Raw genomic sequence first — 20,825 nt, 5'->3', positions numbered from 1 at the left:
GGAGCTAAACTTTTTGGTTTATTTTAACTGGCTCCCCACCTGGTGCATACATAAAAAGACCATTTGTCATGCAACGCTAGGAATAATAACACTGAACTGAGCAGTCCGCAGCATTCCTAGCAGTTTCCATTTTTTTTTTTTTACAGGAAGATCAGAAAACTTTTCTGTAAAGAAATCTTACAGAGATACAGCATGTCCATTATTGAAAAACGCTGGCAGAAACCTGCAGCGACTTTTTCCTCCAGTGGGAACAGTGGCAAGTAATGACGACTGTAACGCAAGACTGCTTGATAAACTTGAGATGCTACTGCTAATTCAAACTTTGAAGTCTTCACCAAACTACTGGAGATCCTGCGACCTACACAGAATTAATCCTCGATCAAGGAAATACTCCATTTTTCTCGTCTCATCCAACAGCTAACACTTCCTCTAAAAAGTCCCCCGGGAAAACCAGACGTATACTTAGTGGACTTAATGGGAAATTCTAAACTCAAGTAACACAATGCACATGGTTTGCTTTTAAATGTATATAATTGAATATGTAGCATGCTTAACCCATTTCTGGTGTAAAACTTCCTAGACTCACATTGCTTTTTCCTATCGTGACTTTTCTAGAATAGTGGTTTTAATCACAAAAGTTAAAAGGATTTCACAACTGAACAAAAGCCAACTTATTTTGCATGTCAAAATGAAAGGGGACAGAAAGAGAAGTAGAAATAGTTTTTCATCACTGACTCGACTTCTCTTTAGAAAGACGGCCCACTTTCCAAAAGTTCCTCTTCCCAATAGCAATAGTTTCGTATGTTTAAGTAAAGAAGGTTTTTAAAGGATATGCTTCTATTTTAAAAGTGTGCTACCATAGTGAAGTCCAGGGGACGCATGTACTTTTTTGCCTGGGTTCGTTAATGAAGAATGACACTAAATGGTCGTGTGATGGGCAATGCTTAGTTCATTACTCACTGCCATGTGCCTTGATACCATCAACTCCACAACCAAATTTAGCCCTGTTACAGGCAGATGTAACTTCGCTGGAGTCAATGGGATGAGTTTGCATCTGCAGACGGAGAAGTTTAAGAGTATCACCCTTTCCTGGCAGCCCAGCGCGGCCCGGCAGCCTCCGCCGCTGCCCCGACCTCGGGGAGGCGGCGGCTCCGCGGCAGCGGGGCCCGGACCCCACCCGCAGGTTTCAGCCTGGTGCCGCCGCCGCCGCCCCGCTCCCGGATCCCGCTCGGCCGCCCCGTCCCGCCGCGGCTCCCCCTCCCTCCTCCGGGGACCCTCCCGCCAGGGGCAAGCAGCGGCGGGGCACCTCCGCCGTGACACGGACCACGGGACCCGAGGGAGGGCCAGATCCTGCCGCCAGCCCAGGCCGAAGCCCCCCGCCCCGTCCCCGTGGCTCCCAGCGGCCGCGGCACCGTCCGCCCGTCCGTCCCCCCACCCCGCGCACCGCCGCGGAGGGCAGCGCCGGCCCCCGAGGAAGGCAGCGGTCGGGAGCGGGCTGGAAACTTACTTGGGGTTGGAGGAATTCCAATATATGGGGTCTAAAACGATGGACCTCGCCAGTGCAGTTCTGCATAAAACCATCACGGCTCCCCAACAGTACTTCCAGGCGGAGGCGTCTCGCCTCCGCGCTGCCATGGTCGCAGGCGGCACCGAGTCCCTCCCCGCGGCCTCGCCAACTCCGCCGTGCGGCTTCCCCGCACCTGAGCGGCAACAGCAGGGTGGGTGCCCGGTATCCCAACAGCCGGGACGGCTGATAAGGAAGAAAGAATAAAACAAAACAAAAATAATCAAAAATCACACGCGAAGGATCGACGATGCACTTGGTGAGAGCTGCAAGCAGATCTACTGAGTCATGTATGCCACTCGCATGTAGGAAATTCTCCTGCGAGGTAAGATCCAAGCTACCTCCGAAGTAACAACAGCAATAATAAAAAAATACAAATGCCTCAGTCCTTCCTCTTACTGGGGGTCTCCCGGCTGCCTTGGAAGATGCCACTCAAACTGCCAACTCCCATTAGGATCCAGTGCGCCATACACGTTCACAGTGTCCAAGGCTCGCGTGAGAAGGAGTAAAAATAAGGTAAACTAAAAGAAATGGTGGTGGGAGAAATAAAGAGATCGGGGAGAAAAGGACTCGGCCTCGGCAGGGGGGCTTCTCCTGCGCGTCTCTCAGTGCTCCCTGCAGTTCGCGATCCGCACGGGCACCAGCCCGGGCTGTTTCAGGGAGCTCGGAAGCAACCGCGAGTCAATAAATCCACTCCGAGAGTCAGCTCCCCCGGTCCCGGGCAGGCGCATCCGCAAGGCTCCGGCTTCCCCGGGGGGTACTGCTGTCCTTGTCGCCGGCAAAGACCCCGAAGAAGAGCAGGGAAAGAAAAGGGGGGGGAGGGGGGGCGAAAAATAATAATTAAAAAAAAAAACCACAACAAAACAGGAGGGGAGGGGGGTCGCAGCGTCAAAACGTCCCTCTCTCTCCCGTTGCGAGATCCGCAGTGCGCGCCGCGGCGGCAGGAGAATGAGGAAAGGCGGGCGTGGGACTTGCGCGGCCGCGCAGCCCAAGGCGAAGGAGAAGCTGCGCCAGCCGCGGCCGTTCCCACCGCGGCGCCTTCAACCCGCGATGCCCCCGCTCCGCTGCGCTGCGCTGTTGCTGATGGTGCTGCCACTCCGGCGAGTCTCCGGCGCAGGAGCGCGGCCGGCGGCAGCGCGCCGCCGTAGCCATATAAGCGCGGCCCCGCCGCCGCCCCGCCGCCGCCGCTCATAGGGCCGCCGCCGGGCCGCCGCGCTGGTTGGGCGCTGCGCGTGTCACTTACCGCCGCCGCCGCGGCGGGCGGGGCCGCGCCGAGCCCCGCCGAGCAGGGCCGGCAGGTAACACCCCCCGGCCCCGCCGGCGGCCGCCGGGGCGACGGGCGAGCCCGCTCTCTCTTAGTCACGCCGCGGCTGGGCGGGAGGCGCGGCTGGCCCACGCGGGGCGAAATCGGAGGGGGAGGAATAAAACGAAATAAAATACCCCCCCAACCTGTCTTTGCTAAAATTGAGCGTTTTTCGAGCGCGCTGCTGTTTAAAGAGCGGGGAGCAGCCGGAGGGCCAGGCGGCGCGGGGTCCCCCCGCACCCTCGCCGCTGCTGCGGGGCGCAGCCTCCCCTTCCTGGCATTGCGCGGCTGCCGGCGCTCCGCGGCAGCGGCCACTTCCGCGCTGCTGCGCAGGGAAGGGCCGTGTGTCCGCTGGCGCGGAGCTCCCCGCGCAACTTGCTGCGGGTGCCCGACCGGGAGGGGGGGGGGGCAGGGGTGTCGGGCCGGCCCTTCCCACGGGTCTCTGAGTTTTCAAAGTTCATTTGGTTACGTGACGATTAGCCACGGGCCATCCCGAATATAACGAGGAGTTGGACCCGCGAAGCCCCTTCAAAGCGTTGCCCCTTCAAAGGGGCGCTGAGGCCGGGTGGGGGGGTTCCCTTGCCTTTCCCTGGCGATCGCTCAGCGCCTCTTGCTTCCTTTCCACACTTTTCGGGCAGGAGGAATTTTCGCATCCAGTTCTTTTTCAGCCCCCGCGTATCTCGGCGGCACCTGGCCCTTTTATTTCATTTTACTAATTTATAGCCAGAGGCAACTACGTGCAGGCAGCGCTGCCGATGCTTTCCCGGCGGCTCCGGAGGGTCTCCGGGGGGGTGCGGAGGGCGCCGGGGGGGGGGGGGGGGGGGGGGGTCGCCGCGACCCCCGCGGGTGCGTCCGCCGCCGCGCTGGAGTCCGGGAACGCCGCGACTGCCGCGGCCCTTGCACGGGTCCACAGCTCCCACTAGCGGCCAGCGCGAGCCTTCCGCGGGACCAGGGGGATGGCGGGGTGGAGAGGAGCCGTCCCCCTCGGCTGTCCCCCCCCCCTCCACGGCTCCCTCGCCTCCTGCCCTGTCCGGCGCCTACGCGGTTCCCCCGCCGAAGCCGCCGGCCGGTACCGCCGCCCCGGGTGGTGGCACTGGGCTGGAGAAGCGGCACACGCGAACGGGTCCGAGCCAGGAGCTCTACTGTGGCTAAACGCTACTTGTATAATGTCATGTGAGGGGTTGCCGAATTTCTTCCAGTAGGGATTTCTTGCCAAAATAGTGTCTGCAGAAAGGACTAAAAATTAAATCCTAGGAAATTACGGCGCTTTTTTCTGTCATTTCCCTACCTTTTAGTTAAGGCACGCAAAGAACATGCTACAAAAGACCGTAATAAAGAGCCAATTTCGTATCATTTCATTCCCGAAGAAATATGGGCATTTACTTCAAGCTGGGGTTAGTGGCGGTGCTCGTTCGGCTTTTAGACGAAGGCGAAGAAGCCCTTATAAGGAAAACGACTGGCACTGTAATTTATTTCCCTGATCAATTTAGGAGAAAACGAACGCTTTCCCCTCTTTTTTAACCAAACTGGTGTTTCAGCATCCGCCGCCCCGCCTGGCACAGACCGCTCCTCTCGCTCCCAACAGAAGGGAAAGGAGATTTGAGGCGCGCTCGATGCCCCATGGATTTTGTGTTAATTGTGTTTGGTAGTTCTCTAATGAAACCTACCACTCAAGGAAACAAGGAAATCAGTTTGCTTTTCGCACCAAACATCGAATACGTTTTAAGTAAACTGCTTAATTAAATTTAATTTGCAGTGAGGAAGGAATGGCAGATCCGGCGACGCAATTTGGTGGAAAAGGATCTGATTCCCAGGACGGAAACTTAGCACTCAAGTGGGAGACAGAGCTCGGGTATCTGCGCACATCGAGGGGCATCAAAGGAGAGTTTCGCCAGGCAGGGGAGGAAAGTACTTAATTATTAAACTTTTAAACAGATGCGTGGTGTGTATCCAGTCGCGAGCCAATGTAAACACTGAGCCTCGGTAAATGCTTCTAGCGACGGAGACGTGTGAAATAGGTTTACCTCAATTTTGTAATGCTGCCGCTCCTGTTTATTTTGAAGCAAAAGGTTACGAGCGGGGTTTTGTAAAAGCTGTGAGTAAACTGTGACCTCTAACTCTCCGTATCCTTGCTTTAAGTAAACCAGAGGAAATGAAGAGCCCTAGTATTGTCTGAAAATATCCTCCTGTAGCTAAATATATCACTTGACTTCTATTGTCCAGCGGTTAATCATTTTGCGTAAATACAGCTGTTTTAGCCTGCTCTCCGGCATCCTATTGGTGCCCACTGTAGGCTTATAAAAATCTGCGTTAATGAAACCACTTTTAAGCAAGAACTTAACAGAAAAACGGGAACTTATCTCCGAGATAACCCAAGCGACAAAGGTTAAGTCACCCAAAGAAACGCGGGCTCCGCGGCGGCTCTGCTCAGGTCGCCCTTTTCGCCCGAGGGGCCGATCCCCGCGGCCGGGGCCGGCGCGGGGGGTGATTTCTGCCACGCGGAGCTATTTGCAGGTCCGAGCGGGGCCGGGCCGGGAAGCGGAGGCCGGGAGGCAGCGGGAGCAGGAGCGGCGGGCGGCGCTCGGAGGGGCCGCGGCGGCGCGGAGCTACTCGACAGCCGCGCTGCGGCCGCGCTCCCTCCCCGTCCCCCCGCCGCCCGCTGTGTCGGCCTCCGACTTGCCCGTCTGGCTTCCGAGGAGCAGCAGGAATCGCCTCGGACACTGAGGAAACGTGAGAGTGCGGGTCGGGAGGAGGGGTTTAAAAGCAAAAAAAAAAAAGCCCGCAAACATTAGGAAGTTAGCAATCGGCTTTGGCCGTAGTAGCGGCTTCTCTGGGAGCTATTTCAGGACGAGGGCCCGGCAGATATTTCGGGTTTCGCGGAGAACGCGGTTTCCTGGCAGACAAACTCGCAGGGGACAGGCTTCTGGGGGGAGGAAATCCTGCCGCGGCCGTGGGAGCGAAGCCGCGATCCCCCCGCTCCCGGGCGGCCCTGCTCGGCGGGCGAGGATGGGGGGGGGGGGATGGATGGATGGATGTATGTATGGATGTATGGATGGATGGATGGATGGATGGATGGATGGATGGATGGATGGATGAGCCAGGGAACAGGTGAGACTTGCCTTTCCCTTTACGTTCAGGGAAAACCCGGGACTCTGCCATTTGCATCGCTTAAACCTTTATTTCCTGGACTTCAACCGGCCTTACAGCAAAAATCGGTTTTTTTTTTTTTTCGCTGAATACTCGTTTTGGCTTCTTTCTGACAGTGATGTGAGCAATGATTACATAGATATTGGGTCTGATCCTACCAAATCTATATCAAAAAGGCAGCTAATCTGAATGGGATCAGGATCGGGCCTACAATCCCTGATTCTCTTTTAAACATCAGTCTAAACGTCGGGAATAAGAATACAAGGGACATGAAATTTTTTATTAAGTGGAAAACTTCACCGTCATTCATCATTACTTGAAAATTAACAATTTTGAAAGTGGAAATGATGTAACTCACTAGATACACTTACTGCTAAATTTAATAAAGACAAATTATCGCATGATTGACACATACTGATTTAAAAGGATTGTTTACTGTTTGTACAAAAGGCCAAGTGTGCTGGATACTTGAGACAGCTCCTAAGATATTCACACCATAACAATGTATTTTCTGTATTTATGGCAGAGTGAGTATGTATCTAGATGTTAATTTGTCTTCTCCAAGTCTGTTTTATAACCGCAATTTTGGTTAACCATAGCTTCTTAGCAAATGAGCTTGGCTCCTCCTAAATACAGCCATAGAACTTCAGCAGCCTTGTAACAAAAGTCAGAAAAGAAGTTGGTACGTCCTAACCCTGTGATTTAATTCTCTGTTTGACTTATTTTTATACTGATTCTCAGTATCGCTCTCTGAAAACAGAAATTCTTATATTAATTTGTAGTCTGTGATGAGATACGTGGAGTGGGAATCAAGACTGGGGATCAAACTTCTGCTACATGACTGGTCTTTTACAAGGGTTTATGTCCCCTTGGGCAGAGCTGACCGCTGAGCCAGAGTAACCCTTAGGTCTGTGTGTCAGTCCAGGAAAGACCACCAGAAGCACTAGGTTGTTCAGGATGGAAATGTCAGGCTCAGCACTCTTCAGCTGGCTCGCAACACAGTGGGACAGGGATAGAGGGGATAGCCCTGGCATGCACACGTTTGGTGGTACTAGCATGAGAACAGAACAGAGGTGCATGAAAGTCATGGTTCAGCTCCAGGTGGACTGGCCTGTTGGTCTGAAACCATACCAGCCTGGGCACTTCGACTGTACTCTCCTGCCTTGGAATGAGCCTTAGGCACACAGGCAGCTCTGTAGTTCTCTTCTGCAATAAATCATCTCTGCAATGCAAACCAAAGAGTGTTTTATCAACTTCAATTTCACCTGAACTTGCACTGTGTTGAGACCCTACAATAACAGAGCTAATAATTTTCCCCCTGCTTGCCAAAGGGACAATACATCCTCAAATACTCCAAAAATCTTTGAGACACTTCATGCAGTTAAAAATGAATCACAACCAACACCTTCATATTTGGTGTACATGCAAAACACGGCACAGAAACTCAAACCAATCATAGAATGGTTAGGGTTGGAAGGGACCTCCAAGATCATCTAGTTCCAACCCCCCTGCCACGGGCAGGGAAACCCTCCACTACACCAGGTTGCCCAAAGCCTCATTCAACCTGGCCTTGAACACTTCCAGGGATGGCACATCTACAACTTCTCTGGGCAACCTGTTCCAGTACCTCACCACCCTCTGAGTGAAAAATTAAGATTGTTAAGAGGGCACGCTAATAGCATCAGAAAGAGGGGTTTACAATCTTCAAGTGGGCAAGAGCAACACGCAGAGTGAAGTGTATGAGGTGGCACAAAGCTTAAAAGAAAAGGAGAGACCACGAAGATGAATCCTTATTTTTCAAGGCAAGACATGAGCCGATGAAGTGTTGACACTTCAGTAAGATAATACTGACGCATCCGTCTATACATAGGTGTGCAGCTGCTTGGCAGCTGAGACACCTTGCCAGCGTAATTCTCTCAGCTTTGTGAAGCCTTAAGGACATCAGCTCCCCAATACGTATCGCAGCAGTCAGCTTTCCATTTGTACTTGGAAAAACGATGGTAACTAAAGTGGGAAGTTCAAAGGGCAGTTTAACAAATCTCCCAAGTAACAGCAGACTGCTGGGATACTGCTGTAAGACTCTCCACTCTCTCCTGCCTCTGTCGGATAGAGGCATTGTTCGTTATTAAAACAATTCTCCAGGACATCTATGAACAGCGGTTGGGAAAACTTAACAATCTCTTCTGTCATCATACAAGGGAAATGAATACTGCTCAAGGTACGTGGCAACAAAAACCGCCTCCCTGCCTCCCCTGGGGAGGAAGGACACTCTTCACAAAAAACCCCAACCAACCAACAACCAGAACCAAAAACCGCCTAACTAAAACTTGACATCAAAACTCCAAAGTAATGAAATAAAAATTAAACACTCATCATGATTTCTAACAGCAATTTCTCTAGGCAGGTCAATATCCTCATGTAGACCCACATGCAGAGCTCGTGCTCAGTTTCATCACTACCTAAATGTCAGCCTACGCTCCAGTCGACTTTGCATTAGATGGATACCAAGTTTTAAGGGAATGTAATAACATCGAAGTTCTTATCATCAAATGTCAGTTTACCCCCCTCCCAAACTGCATGCACCTCTTTATTTTCCCTGAAATCAACAGCGTCCCTGAAGTCCCATGTAATTTTAAAAAGAAAAAAACCGCCAGAGTAATGCAAATGTGACGCCCCCTCGCACCATCTGCAAAAAGCCATCTACCTCGGAATGCTTTGGGGCGTTAAGAGCGGGTTCTACCAACAGCACTTCTGCCCCTACAACAGCAAAAACAAATACGTAGCTGTTTTTTCTTCTTTGAGGGCAGGGGGAAGGAAACACAGGTAGGGAGGTGTGGAACAGCCGAAGCGTCGATCCAATTGCGACTGGACATTTTGCCCACGCAGCAGTCCCAACGGTGTGATTGAAAATAACCTCTCGAAGTCTACTAAGCCTGTGCAACGTTACGTGTGAAGAACACACACTACTACTTAGCGGCAAATAAGCGATGTAGAACAGAATGTCTGATACCACAGCTGCATGTATGAGAACATAGCTTCTTGCTTTTAGGAGAGGAAACAAAAATGCATAGGTCTGTTTTGAGTATTGACTTTTAATAGCTTGTTTCTCATAAGGGAACAGGGGATGTTTTCAGTTTTAGAAATACAGTTGAGCTTTAAATACAGCCTGCTCCTGCCAACAGGTCATGTACATGATTTATTTGGCTTCAGCTTTTGTTTTTATGCATCAAGCAACCTTCAACCTTCTTCCGTAATACAATGTATAGACAAATTTAAGCACAGTAATAGTGTTCGCTATTTTACTGTCTTCACATTTTTCTTGACATACTGGACAAAAGAAACACATCAGTCTGCCCCCAAGCCCAGGTTTCATACAAAGCACGTTGAATACTGCTTTTGGTGGCACACTCAACTTGCTCCCACATTTAATTTGCCAAACCTATAGAAACAGATCCTTTGGGAATATCAAGAATTATTTCCAACTTTGTCCAGTGACAGTTCAAATGCTCAGGCAACTACTGGTAACTTTCATTTTATGGTTACTACAGATGTCGCATAGTGACAGGAAAAAGAAAGTTTTAGAACTGGACAAGCTACAGTAATCCAGGTTTTGGCAGAAGAATCATATACAAAAAGGGGATTTTTATATATAGATTTCAATCTGTAGTTTCATTTTTCAAAATAAAACCTGTATATATAAATTGGTAACATTCAAGATCTGTATATGAATAACAGTTGCTTTCTGGCTAAAACAATACATTTAGACAGAATCTCACTTTCTGTTTTTGACTTCAAGTATGCTAGCCAGTCCAGTCCTTTGGGAAAAAAACCTTCCATTTTAAAATCCTTTAGGATCCATCAGATTCATTATATGGAAACGACCTTAACTTATACAATACACTATATTATGAGGTGAACTGAAGGGGGTCAGATAGCGAAGTACTGGTCTGGGTGCAGTAAGCCGAACAGCTGTTTAAACATGGTACTACAGCTGAAATAAGTCTCTGTCAGAATAAAAACCAACATTCATGAAAACAGCAGCAGCCATCAAAAACATTCACAACTGCGGGGACTTTTTACTGTGTGTAATTTTGCATTGTAAGTAGGAGAAGCCACAATAGTTTAAAGCAAAATTAAAAAAAAATACCACTATAGTATTGAATTTAATAATGTGAATTGTCACTCTTATAGCTGTTTATAGAAGTGGACTAAAAAAATTTACTTAAACATACGAATTTAAGACTTTCACTTTATTCAGCAAATTGGTTTATTTACACAATGGGGAACGCTGGTTGAATGCTGTCAATGTAATAAAAACAAATCTAACAGAGACAATACTGAACTCTCTCTATGTATTTATAGCAGAAATGACAAACTATTTCCTTACCTGTATCAGGAACATCAAGCGCAACAATGGGACAGTATCATAGGACACTGATTTAACAATAAACCACAGAGGTCCAGTAATACTATGGCAATTTACTCATGTATTTACTGACTTCTTTAAAAAAAAAAAAAATTAAAAGTCAGCAATACCCAGTATAAAGTTCCGTCAATTATCAGAGTCAAACTCTGATGTAGGTAAGTAAAACCTTATCAGATCATCCACAATTCATAGTGACCTGATCTGCTTCAGACCACTAATACAGAAACAAAACTGATGAGAACAGATTACCTTCTAAAAGGCAACAATGATCTGATAAGGGTTTAACTTAATGGAAGTTTAAAAAAAATTAAGAATTGCAGAGCACAGCCCCTATTAGAACAAGCTAACTTTCCAGACTTTCAAAAAAGACAAAAAAAAAAAATTGAGAGAAAAAAACCAAAACACTTCAACATGAAGCTACCATACAAAGTTTTTTTTGTTATCCTTTTTTTTTGTTGGGTTTTTGTTTGTTTGTTTGTATGTTTCTTGGTTTCTTTTAAGAGTTCAGAGTTGCAATTTAATCCTGGCTCTTTAGTGAGAAGGACAGTTTTGGCCTAGACTTCCCTTTGCCCAGGATAATTTTTTGCTCTTCCTTTTGCTGACGTTGTCTCTCTTGTTCTAGTTTCATCCTCTCCTCATGAATCTTTCTTTGTTCTTCAACAATTTTCAATTGTTCTTCAGCCTATATATGAAAATGGCAGAATTTAGGCCAGCACATTTTGTAGTCATAAAAGCAATTTACAGGTTCGTGTTAACTTTCAAACAGGTCCAATCCTGCATAATTTGTAAGCAGTTCTACCCGAGCTAGATGACATAGCTGGTTTCAGTGAAACTATTTATAAAATGGTTACTTGAACTGAGTTTAGAAGAAACACTGAAAACTTTCAACAGCTAATGTATTGAAATCTTGAGTGCTTGCATGCAATGTTCTTCAGCATTGCTTTGCGAACAACACATTATATTTTAATTAAGGAAGTCAGTGTACATACAGAGAAATTCCTCTGACACCTGTCACGTGTCAGATGACGGCACAATATAATGAAGTAACAGACCTTCAAACAGAGGTCTTCCCACTGCAAAACTCATCTAAAAACCCCTCCTAACTCAAAACCATCTTTACTTCATTTGTAGCAAGTCAATCCTTACACTGACATGGTTCTTACAGCTCTTCCAATTGTCTTCTAAAGGTGCTTATTTTGTTCATTATGTCAGTTAATACTTTACATTTTCTATTTGTCCCATTTCCAACACATCAGGTTAGGAAAAGGGTAAAACAGAGAGAGATCTAAAGCAGATGTAGTTCAAGCAAGGAGTTTTAAGAAGCATCATCTTTACTTGAAAAAGGTACAATTATTTGGGTAATTGAAACCGATACAGTTCAATCAGGATTTAGAAGCAGCTTAGTTCGGCTTATCATTAATTGATTACAATCAGCTAACACATATTGAATGTTCTCATGGGGCAGGCACCTGCTTAAATAGGCCTGGAGACCAACATAAGCTAGCCTTTCCTAACTTAGACGTCTTAAGTTTATGCTGAAAGTCCCTTTCAGCACTTGCACATCAACATTACACTAGTCTCAAATCCAGTTTGTACTTGTCCTGCTCAACAAAACGGGATTAGTCACTTCTGTTCAAAAGCTGAACGTGTTTGCAAACTTAATTTGACCTTCCCTGTGAAATATGGTTAAAAATGTACTTTTTAAATTCTGAAGGCAGTTATCTTCCTCTAAATTAACTGCACCTGAACTATTTTTTCAGACTAGCGTTACTGCTGAGGATCTGGTCTCTTATGCCTAAGGGAAGGAGAGCAACGCTACTGACATAACCGGCAACAGACAAGTTAAACCTCAGAAAGGGTCGATTTGTTTATTTTAATCGTGTTGCAAATCAGGCAGAGGGACCTGTATTCTCCTACAGAACTGTCAACTACATCTTCACATACCAGTTTAGCTTGTGCTTCTGCAATTTTTCGATTATTCTCTTCTAGTATTCGCTCTAGTTCCTCACGCTTTGCACGCTCTTCTTCCTAAAGGGGAGGACAGGGCAAGATGTTAGTAAAGTAAAATACTAATTTCTGCATGTTCACTAATCTTTCTCAGAATTCTTTTGTGAACTGACTTAAAGCAGCAGCTTTACAGCCACCCATTTTGTCTCACAACAGTAAACTGTGCAGCCACTAAAACTGGTTTCTAGCACTCAATTTAAATCATCCCGCCCAGTCCAAACAGCAACCAACTAAACCCTCCCTAATCATAGAATCCTGACAATTTATTACTAGAATTTTAATATCACACAAATCAACAAGGACAACTACAAAAACTGGATAGTATTTACCAAATTAAAAAGTAATATAGAAAATATAAATAAAGTGAATAGTTTGTCTCACCAATTAAGTATACCTACGTATTCTTTACCTATACTCCTTTAATCAGCATTAAAAGTTGAATATTTACTGTCTTGTCCAGTGTCCTGCAGAGTGTGCTCCTCGGCTGCCATACGCGCCAGCTTCCTCTTTAAAATGATTTGTACTGTTAGCTTGGCAATACCTGCATCAGCAGCTCAACCATTTATAAAGAAACAACATACAAGGAAGGCTGAGCTGAGGAATGCAGATGTTTATGATAAGAAGGAACAAAAATATGTAAATCATTCCTAAGGCAAACAATTAATAAGAAAAATACATTTACTGTTAGTGAAAAATACAAATGGTAATCCATACTTCATGGAGCTATGGGCTTCTTTCATGGGGAGAATGGACTTAACATTCAATATTCTGACAATTTTAAGACAGCTGAAACTGTCATTTGCAGTCTGAACTTGGAATTCAGGAGTCCAGGGAAGGCAAGATCAGGAAATAAAGCCTTGCAATTGTTGTTTTCTTGGTGAATTTTATGAAACTCTGTTATGCAACTCATAAGTATGAAGACTGCGTGAAAGTTTTTGAGGTGTTTCAGTTCACGTGATATATATCCAAATTATTTTAATATTTGGAAGATTTAAAGTTAGCCAGAGGTTTGTGTCTGTGTAAGAAAAAAAGGTTAATATGAACAAAGCAAGCATACGAAGAGAAAACTTCTTACTATGACTAGTAACCAGCTACTAGCTAGCACACTTCACTCCAGGCATGGAAGTTTATTCCGCGTTACAAAGAACTGATGGGATTTCTTCACATCATATTGACAATAGCAAAAATACTTTTTTTTTAAAAAAAAGTCATCCATCTGATCAAATGAAAACCTCTATAAAACCTCATGAAGCATTTGCTGACTATAGATATCTAAATTCAACTTCAATTCTTTCACAGCTAAGGTCTGAATTTGCAAAACAAGTGTAATTTAATATTTTTATTATGTATTGTAACTCAGTGTTCCCTTTTTTTTAAAGACACTATGTGACAGATAAGTCACATACAGTACGAAGGAGAAAGCTTCCTTACTACTGTCTTTCCTTTTGTAAGCCAATCAAAATATTAATTTAAAATAAACTTGTGTAGGAGGTACAGAGTGAAAAAGGCATTTGAGACTCATGACTGTTCAGCACAAATTTGCTTTATGGATTAAAGTTTGTCTTGAAATTTCTGGATCCTGGAATGATCGGTGCAGGCAGGCATCAAAGCCTTTAGTAGCAAATTACTGTCTCACAGAAAGACATTTTCAGCTTCCGCTCCAGCTGCTGATTGAAAAAAAAAAAAAAAAAACAACAAAAAACCCCCCCACAACCCAAGTCACATGTTCAGCTTGACTTCAGACAAGGGCAACCTGCTCTTTTGTAACTTCTAGGGAAAAAAAAAGGAGTTGTTAGTAGTTATTAAAAATGGATATAATGACTTGGACATAGATCCTTCGTGAAGACGTGGATGGGCTTAATGCTCGAAGTCCCAGAATTAGTCCAATGTATGCTCAAGGAAAATGTTCATTTTAAATGAAAAGTAAGAAACCTATTTGTTAAAGACAGGTACTGCAGCTCACTGCTGGACCCTGCTTTTTGCCTGACTGAAGGCAAAAGCCTCTTACAGTCTAGGTAAACAAAATGAAACAAATGAAGGATACATCATTACAGATTTTCAATACCCTTCCCCAAAAATGAAAGGATCGCTGATAAATCCTGCAGCCATGGCAAAAGTTTCAAACAATTCTGAAATATGTAGGTCAGTTCCATTAAAAATCAAGTATCCTTGTTCAGGTTTTAGGAGAATAACTGTTTAAGTATCAGTGAGCTCCTCTGAATAGGCTAGAAATTAAGTTTCGCAGCAATGCAAGTTTATACGAGAAGGGAATTAGATTTGCTGTATTCCATCTCTTTCTGAACGGAACAGGAGGCACAAACCGACACTGAAAGTTTTGCCATGGACTGTCTCTACTTTCCAAACGACCGAGCGTTACCTCTCTGGCTTTTTGTGCTGCAAGTTCAGCTTGTCGCTGTCGCTCGAGTTCTTCGAGCAACTGTTTTTCCATGATGCGCTTAGCCTCCTCCACCCTGCGAAGAACCTCTCGCTCAATCTCATCCTTCCTTTTCTCCAACTCTTCTTCTACGCGTTTAGCCACAAGCTCTTCCACTCTTCGAGCAGTTTCTTCCTCTATGAGTTTCTCTTCGATTTCTTGCTGACGACTAGAAAGAGCAAACATGAGGATTACCTTTTTGATCAACAAAGCACGGCTGCACTGAAACAAACTCTTGAGAATACCCAGCAGTACTCAGGCTACTGCATCGACTTTTTAACAATCTTGTACAGACAGATCACATATATTTAAAAAATGTTTTGCCCTGTGTTTAAGGAAAGTGAACATTCAGGCAATCAGTGTTCCTACCACAGAGAAACCATTCAGACCATACCGTACTTCACGTCTCTCCATATCTCAAGACACCAAGCTTCAGAAAACACCTTATCATACTACTTCTTGATAATTTTTTGGGAAAACAAAACAACCAACCAACCCACCCCCAAAAAACCACATCCCCCAGCTTTGGCCATCTTTCACCCTTCACGAACTTAAATGGTCTCAATTTTAAGCCATGTGTAGCCATAATCTCTTGTAAAATCTTATCTTAAAGCCACCACCACAGAGGCACCAAACTAACCTCTAATAACTGAAATAGAAGACAGAAGCAATATACTTTGTAATTTGAATATTTTAATAAGAATTTCAGGTGTTTCTGCAATCCAGTTATCCAATAATTTACCTTATTGAATTTCAAATATTTCAGCTTTCCTTAACTTCTTTATTGCAGCACTGTTTCTAACATAATTATCCAAAATAAAATACACCAAGTGCTAAATAAATCCTTGCAACTTTTGCAATTTTCCATGTTCTGAATTTTGAAAGTATTTTCCAATCTCTTTTTGTCTTTATTTTTGTTAAGCAGCAGCATTGTCACTTACTCTGATCACTGTTATAAGTTTTCATTAAAAAAGATACAAAAAGATTAGGTTAATTCACAGGCTTATTACCAAATGTAGAGAAAAAAAAAAATCTTTCAGGTAGTAATCACAAGTACAATATTGCAATCAGACACCTAAAGATCAACAAAAGTGAACACTGTATAGCTATGTTTCATATTGTACTATTTGTTTAGAATTATTACAGGCTTTGGGGAGAAGGTTGTTCTTTTCTAACCCTGAAACTGAACTTTCATTTTCAGTATTCCGTGAAGCACAAAATAATCTTATAAACTTATCTTCTGATTTAGAATAACAACTACTGTTGTAATATCCTAATATCCTTTCATTTCCATACTGTTTGCATTTTCCTATCTTACTTATATTGAGAGACACAAAACCAACCTTTATTAAAAAAAAAATACTATAGGATTTACTAACTTTTAGATTTCCCAGTGTACAATTTGCAAACATGCAATAATGAAGTATGGATTACTGATCTAGACCAACACAAAGTGAAAGGCTCTCAAATTCCCATTGTTCATGTATATTCTTTACAAAGGTGTGCTGAGCACAGTGTCTCCTTCTGTAGAAAGTTTCAGAACTCCTAACTTAAACATTCAGCCCCCGAAGAAATTTTATTCTTCCGTTCTTCAAGAGAGAGCACACTTATTCAGTGACATGTTAGGCCAGTGTTCACTTTTCCTAAAGCAACACAAAATATCCAGAGTCCATTTTTTTAGAAAAAAAAAACCAAAAAATCAGGACCACCACCATCCAGAAAAACGCATCAACCCCATTCTGTTACTGTGTCTCTGTCAAGCCACTACTACCTATGACCATTTCGGATGGAAGGTGGGGGAGGGGTCAAAAGTTTAAAAGACAAATTTTTAAACACGCTTTATGTAAAAAGTAGCCTTTTATTTTTAAAGGTTTTTCTTCCCTCTTATAGGTATCTATTCAGTCAGGAGTATGGTCACTGTCCTGTACTGATACAGCTTACAGCTCCGCAAGAGGCTGTTCTACAGAAATAATTTTTTAGAAAGCTAATATTCATGTTTTATTCAAGTATTTTTTAGCTTTACCTTTAACATTAGGGAAATCTTGAATAAAAGTTATCTAATTGAACAAAGATAGTGCATTTTTATTAAAAAAAACCCTGACACTCATATCTGAAATAAGTTTTCAAATACCCTCACCAATTGATGATGTACTCAAATTAAGCACTGTGCCTGCACACATTTCCTTCTTCTCATCCCAACAAATTCCATTCAAATTTAATTAAACGAAGCAAATATGTCTTGTCACATTCATAGGCAATGACAATATCATAAATATATAGTAACTGCTCAGGGTGAGCAATCACATTTCTTGAAACACTAGAAACAGAGGTGAAACAGAATAAAGTAAAAATTTAGTCTTAAAATTAGTCTATAAGATGAACTTGTGCCTATAGATAAAAGTAATATACTTCCAATCAATAGCTTTACGTTTATCAGGAGAATTAAATTATAAACATAGACATGAATTTCAATTACTTATTTTGTAGTTTATATCAGCTATTATTTTTTTTTTAAATTGTATGAATTTACAGTACTTTATATACAAATGTAAGTGTATCATCTCCGTCTACTGAGGCATGACTCCAAAGAAACACATAAGTTATTAACGTAAAAATATTTTTAGTATGCTCCATTTACTCCTTAAATACTAATTTTATTGAATCTGCAGAAAATAAGCTGCTTATATTTCAGCAGACTTCTGAGGGGGGAAGAAGGTCATATTTGCAAGGCCTTTATCGAAAACTAGCATTACAGGAAAAAGTAGAAGTTAGGCTATGTATTAGGATTTGAACAGACAGGAGAGGAAAGTCACTTTCAATATATGAACTGTCCACTAGTTAATTCGGTCAGCAAGAAAGTACTTCTTTCCTTCACTAGTATGAGTATATAATAACGTATATGACGCAATTTACAGACGACTTATTCAAATACCACAGTTTCCTACTGTATTGTTTTATTGCTTTTTCTTTCTGAAATTTAAAGTCTACTGTAGAAGCACCAAAATCTATACAAAATCTTTTCCAATATTGTTTCTCCCTCAGAAGTTTTCTATTCTGTTGCCAATATCACTCAAACGTCATATTCCTCCTACACAGACTTGATGAGTATTCTAAAATTTCAGAGCTAACTTATATAGAAAACATCGTGGAAAAGAGTTGAAATATATGTTGCTACATCTAATGCTACTGAATGAATTACACTTCATTCAGTTTCGATTTGAGCACTCCACAGCAAAAAAGTGATCAAATATTTCAGATATATTATTTAAAGATTGTAAACACTTCATTTTCCACAGGCACTTGAACAGATCCTCTCTTAAATTTTAAAGCCTGGACACAGACCAACCATAAAATTCTCCACTAAGACGGTTTAATATTTTAAGTTGTATTTGTTATTTGCGTAATGCTCTTTCTCTTCAATCTTTAAATCCATTCACATAATATTTAAAAGCATACATAGGAACTAAAATACCTCCACAATACTAACCACTGTATTCTCAAATTGTTAAGTACATTCCAAATCTTCATCCTACACATGCCTGGAATATTTTTATTAATTTAGGTACTGGATAACTATAAACCACAAAATTAGGGTCAATAACTCAAAAAGCCTTCAACATTTTCACATGTGTTTGTGTTACTGTTCAAGTTTTTGATGACACCGCTGTCAAATTCTGAAGTTGGCAAAGGAGATTGTCGACAAACAAAAATGAAAGTGACAAGTCAGGGTGATCAAGCCTTCTGAACTACAATTAATATTTCGTTAGAACAATACCGCTGAAATAGAACTCAAAGCTCCACCTGAAAATTAACAGGACTACTCGGCTTCACAGGTACAAACAAGTGCTATTTCTGGATTCAGTGCTCCAAGGAGCGAGGGCAACAGTCAAAGAGGAAGAATCACTTTATCACAACTATTAAAACTGCTGTCATCTCCGCTGCATAAAGGCTGAGATCCGGTGCAGCCCCGTCCCGTTTGGCAAGAAAATAAAAAAAACCCCACACAAACCCTCGCAGTTAACATAACCGTTGCATAGTGTTTCTTAAAACCCCAAGTGGAGCAACTCCAGATGCCTCCTCCGGACGGACGCCCGGGCGGCCCCGCGCAGAGAAGGGGAGGGGCGGGCAGTGTGGCAGCGCAGCACAAAGCCTGCGTCCGGGGCGCGGAGGCCGCCGCCGCAGAGAGGAGTTTCAGAGCGGCGCCGGGAGCAGCGGCAGATCGGAAGGGAGCGGAGGGAGGCTCGCACTCCGAGTGGGCGGCTCTTAACGCACCTGAGGGAGCCAGGCTTTGGGAAAGGGAAGGATGGCGGGAAAACGGGCAGCAGTCGGGCCTCAGCGAGGGCCTCAACGTCTTCACACAGCCGCAGGCGGCTCTGGTCCGGAGGAAGGCGCGGGGAGACAGGGACCAGGGCACCAAGCACCTCTTTTCCTCCCCCTTCCCCGCGTTCCACACCACCCGCCCCCAGCCCAGGCCCGGGGCTCACATTTTCCGCTGCCGCTCGAACTCCGCTTTTTTCTCCTCCTCCTCCCGCTTCTGCTTCTCATCCAGGCTGCTGCGCTTGCTCACCGTGCGCCCGAAGATGTCGATGCGGTCGGGCGGGGAGGAGGCGCGATCGCGCTCCCGGTCCCGGTCCCGGTCGCGGCGGGAAGAGGGAGCCGTGTTGGAGCGGGAGCGGGACCGGGACTCGCGGCGCCGGTTCCGTTTGCTCTCCCGGGACTTGGAGCGCTTCCGCGCCCGCTCCTTCTCCCGGGAGCGGGACCGCGATCGACTCCGGTTCTTCTTGTTGTGCTTGGAGCTCTTGGTGTGCTTGGAGCGGGACGAGCTCCGGCTGCGGGACCGACCCATCCCGGCAGAAGAGAGGCCGCGCCGGCGACCGCCCGACCACCCCCACCCCCTTCGCTAGCGGCGCCCGAGAGAGGTGCGAGGAGGCTCTGCGCGCATCAGCACCGCCCAGGCGGGGCCCTCGTCCTCTCCCTTTCCACCGCTTTGCGCTGCGAGGAGAAGGAGCAGGCCCCGAGAGCGGGAGCAAGTCCGGACGCAGGCAAGATGGCGGCCTTAGCAGAGCGGTGACTCTCCTCTTCCGCCCCACAATGCACCGCGCCGCGTTGGAGCCGTTCGCTCCCACCTCCGCCTTCGGCGCCGCGCCGGAGAAGCACGAAATCGCTCGGTAATGTTCGACAGCCAATGGCAAGCGTCGCTCGGGGACGGCACCCCGGCAGGCCGCGCTTCCAGTTCGCGCATGCGCGCAGTGCACGGCCGGCGGGCAGCAGCCGCCGCTGCCGGCGGAGGCGGCTTGGGGAGGGTCTGTGGCGGCGCGGTGGATGAGGGGGGTCGGGGTCGGTGTCGATTAGGGGGCCGGGGGTCAGGTTGCCGGGGGTCAGATGGCGGTCTAGGGTCCGCCCCGCTCGCTGATGTCCCCCGCAGCGCTGCTGTACTTGCCGCTCCGTAGGCCCGTTTGCCATTAGTGCAGCGGGGCCGGCGGTGCTGCGGCCCGCCGCGGTGAGGGCAGGTTCTTGGTGAGGCCCGGTGCGTGCGTGTGGAGTTTAGGAGGGGAAGGTGAGGAGGGCTTTAGGGTTTTGGAGGCGCACCGAGCCCGGGAGGCCGCCTCGGGAAGCCGCCGGGAGCAGGAAGCCTGTGAGGGCCCGGCCGGCGGGTGCGGCCCCGCTCTCCCGCCTTCGCAGCGCGCCGTCCGGGCGGGCCCCTCGGCCGGTTCGCTTTGGGTCCGCTGCCCGGGGAGCTGCAGCCCGCCTGAGCAGCCCCGCGTGCAGGACCGAGGTGCGCCGCAGAGGAAGAATTACCGTGTTTTTCTTTCAATGAAGTTTTTCCAAGTTTTTGTTTTTTTTTTTTTTTTACCTAGGGTACAGAGAATCTATCACTACAGATTAAGTTATGAAAAACATGTAAACTTCCCAATAAATTGTGAAAATCAGTTATTTTTGAGTC

At 45.8% G+C, this 20,825-nt stretch overlaps 2 protein-coding genes across 5 annotated transcripts in view; both read right to left on the bottom strand.

The window, feature by feature from the left end:
• EFNB2 (ephrin B2) overlaps positions 1–1,635 on the bottom strand; it is a 42,304-nt gene extending 40,669 nt beyond the window's left edge. For all 3 annotated transcript variants that reach the window (XM_086610901.1, XM_086610914.1, XM_086610908.1), the window contains exon 1: positions 1,508–1,635. In XM_086610901.1, coding sequence (XP_086467027.1) covers positions 1,508–1,635 — 128 coding nt within the window. The remainder of the gene's footprint in view (positions 1–1,507) is intronic.
• Positions 1,636–9,086: 7,451 nt separating this feature from the next.
• On the bottom strand, positions 9,087–19,953 carry ARGLU1 (arginine and glutamate rich 1). 2 transcript variants are annotated; one of them, XM_086619955.1, is made up of 4 exons: positions 19,366–19,953; positions 14,825–15,050; positions 12,385–12,468; positions 9,087–11,122 (listed from the first exon to the last, which is right to left on the bottom strand). In XM_086619955.1, exons 1-4 carry the CDS (start codon positions 19,725–19,727, stop codon positions 10,958–10,960), a joined length of 837 nt encoding a protein of 278 aa, XP_086476081.1. In that variant the 5' UTR covers positions 19,728–19,953; the 3' UTR covers positions 9,087–10,957. The 2 variants fall into 2 exon arrangements, with proteins under 2 accessions (XP_086476081.1, XP_086476087.1); XM_086619961.1 differs by lacking the exon at positions 9,087–11,122 and having other exon boundaries at positions 12,425–12,953.
• Between the last annotated feature and the right edge of the window lie 872 nt (positions 19,954–20,825).

This window comes from Tauraco erythrolophus, chromosome 1 (assembly GCF_009769465.1).
Source record: "Tauraco erythrolophus isolate bTauEry1 chromosome 1, bTauEry1.pri, whole genome shotgun sequence".
Classification (NCBI taxonomy): domain Eukaryota; kingdom Metazoa; phylum Chordata; class Aves; order Musophagiformes; family Musophagidae; genus Tauraco; species Tauraco erythrolophus.
The sequence above is the reverse complement of the archived record's forward strand: the minus strand, read 5'-3'. Positions and strand labels throughout refer to the sequence as shown.

Excerpts from the sequence above, each read along its gene's own strand:
- ARGLU1 (XM_086619955.1), bottom strand. The coding sequence starts at position 19,727 with ATGGGTCGGTCCCGCAGCCGGAGCTCGTCCCGCTCCAAGCACACCAAG. Across the intron at positions 15,051-19,365 it reads TTCGAGCGGCAGCGGAAAAT|TCGTCAGCAAGAAATCGAAG; the intron begins GTGAGCCCCGGG and ends TGCTCTTTCTAG. Across the intron at positions 12,469-14,824 it reads CAGCACAAAAAGCCAGAGAG|GAAGAAGAGCGTGCAAAGCG; the intron begins GTAACGCTCGGT and ends CCTCCCCTTTAG.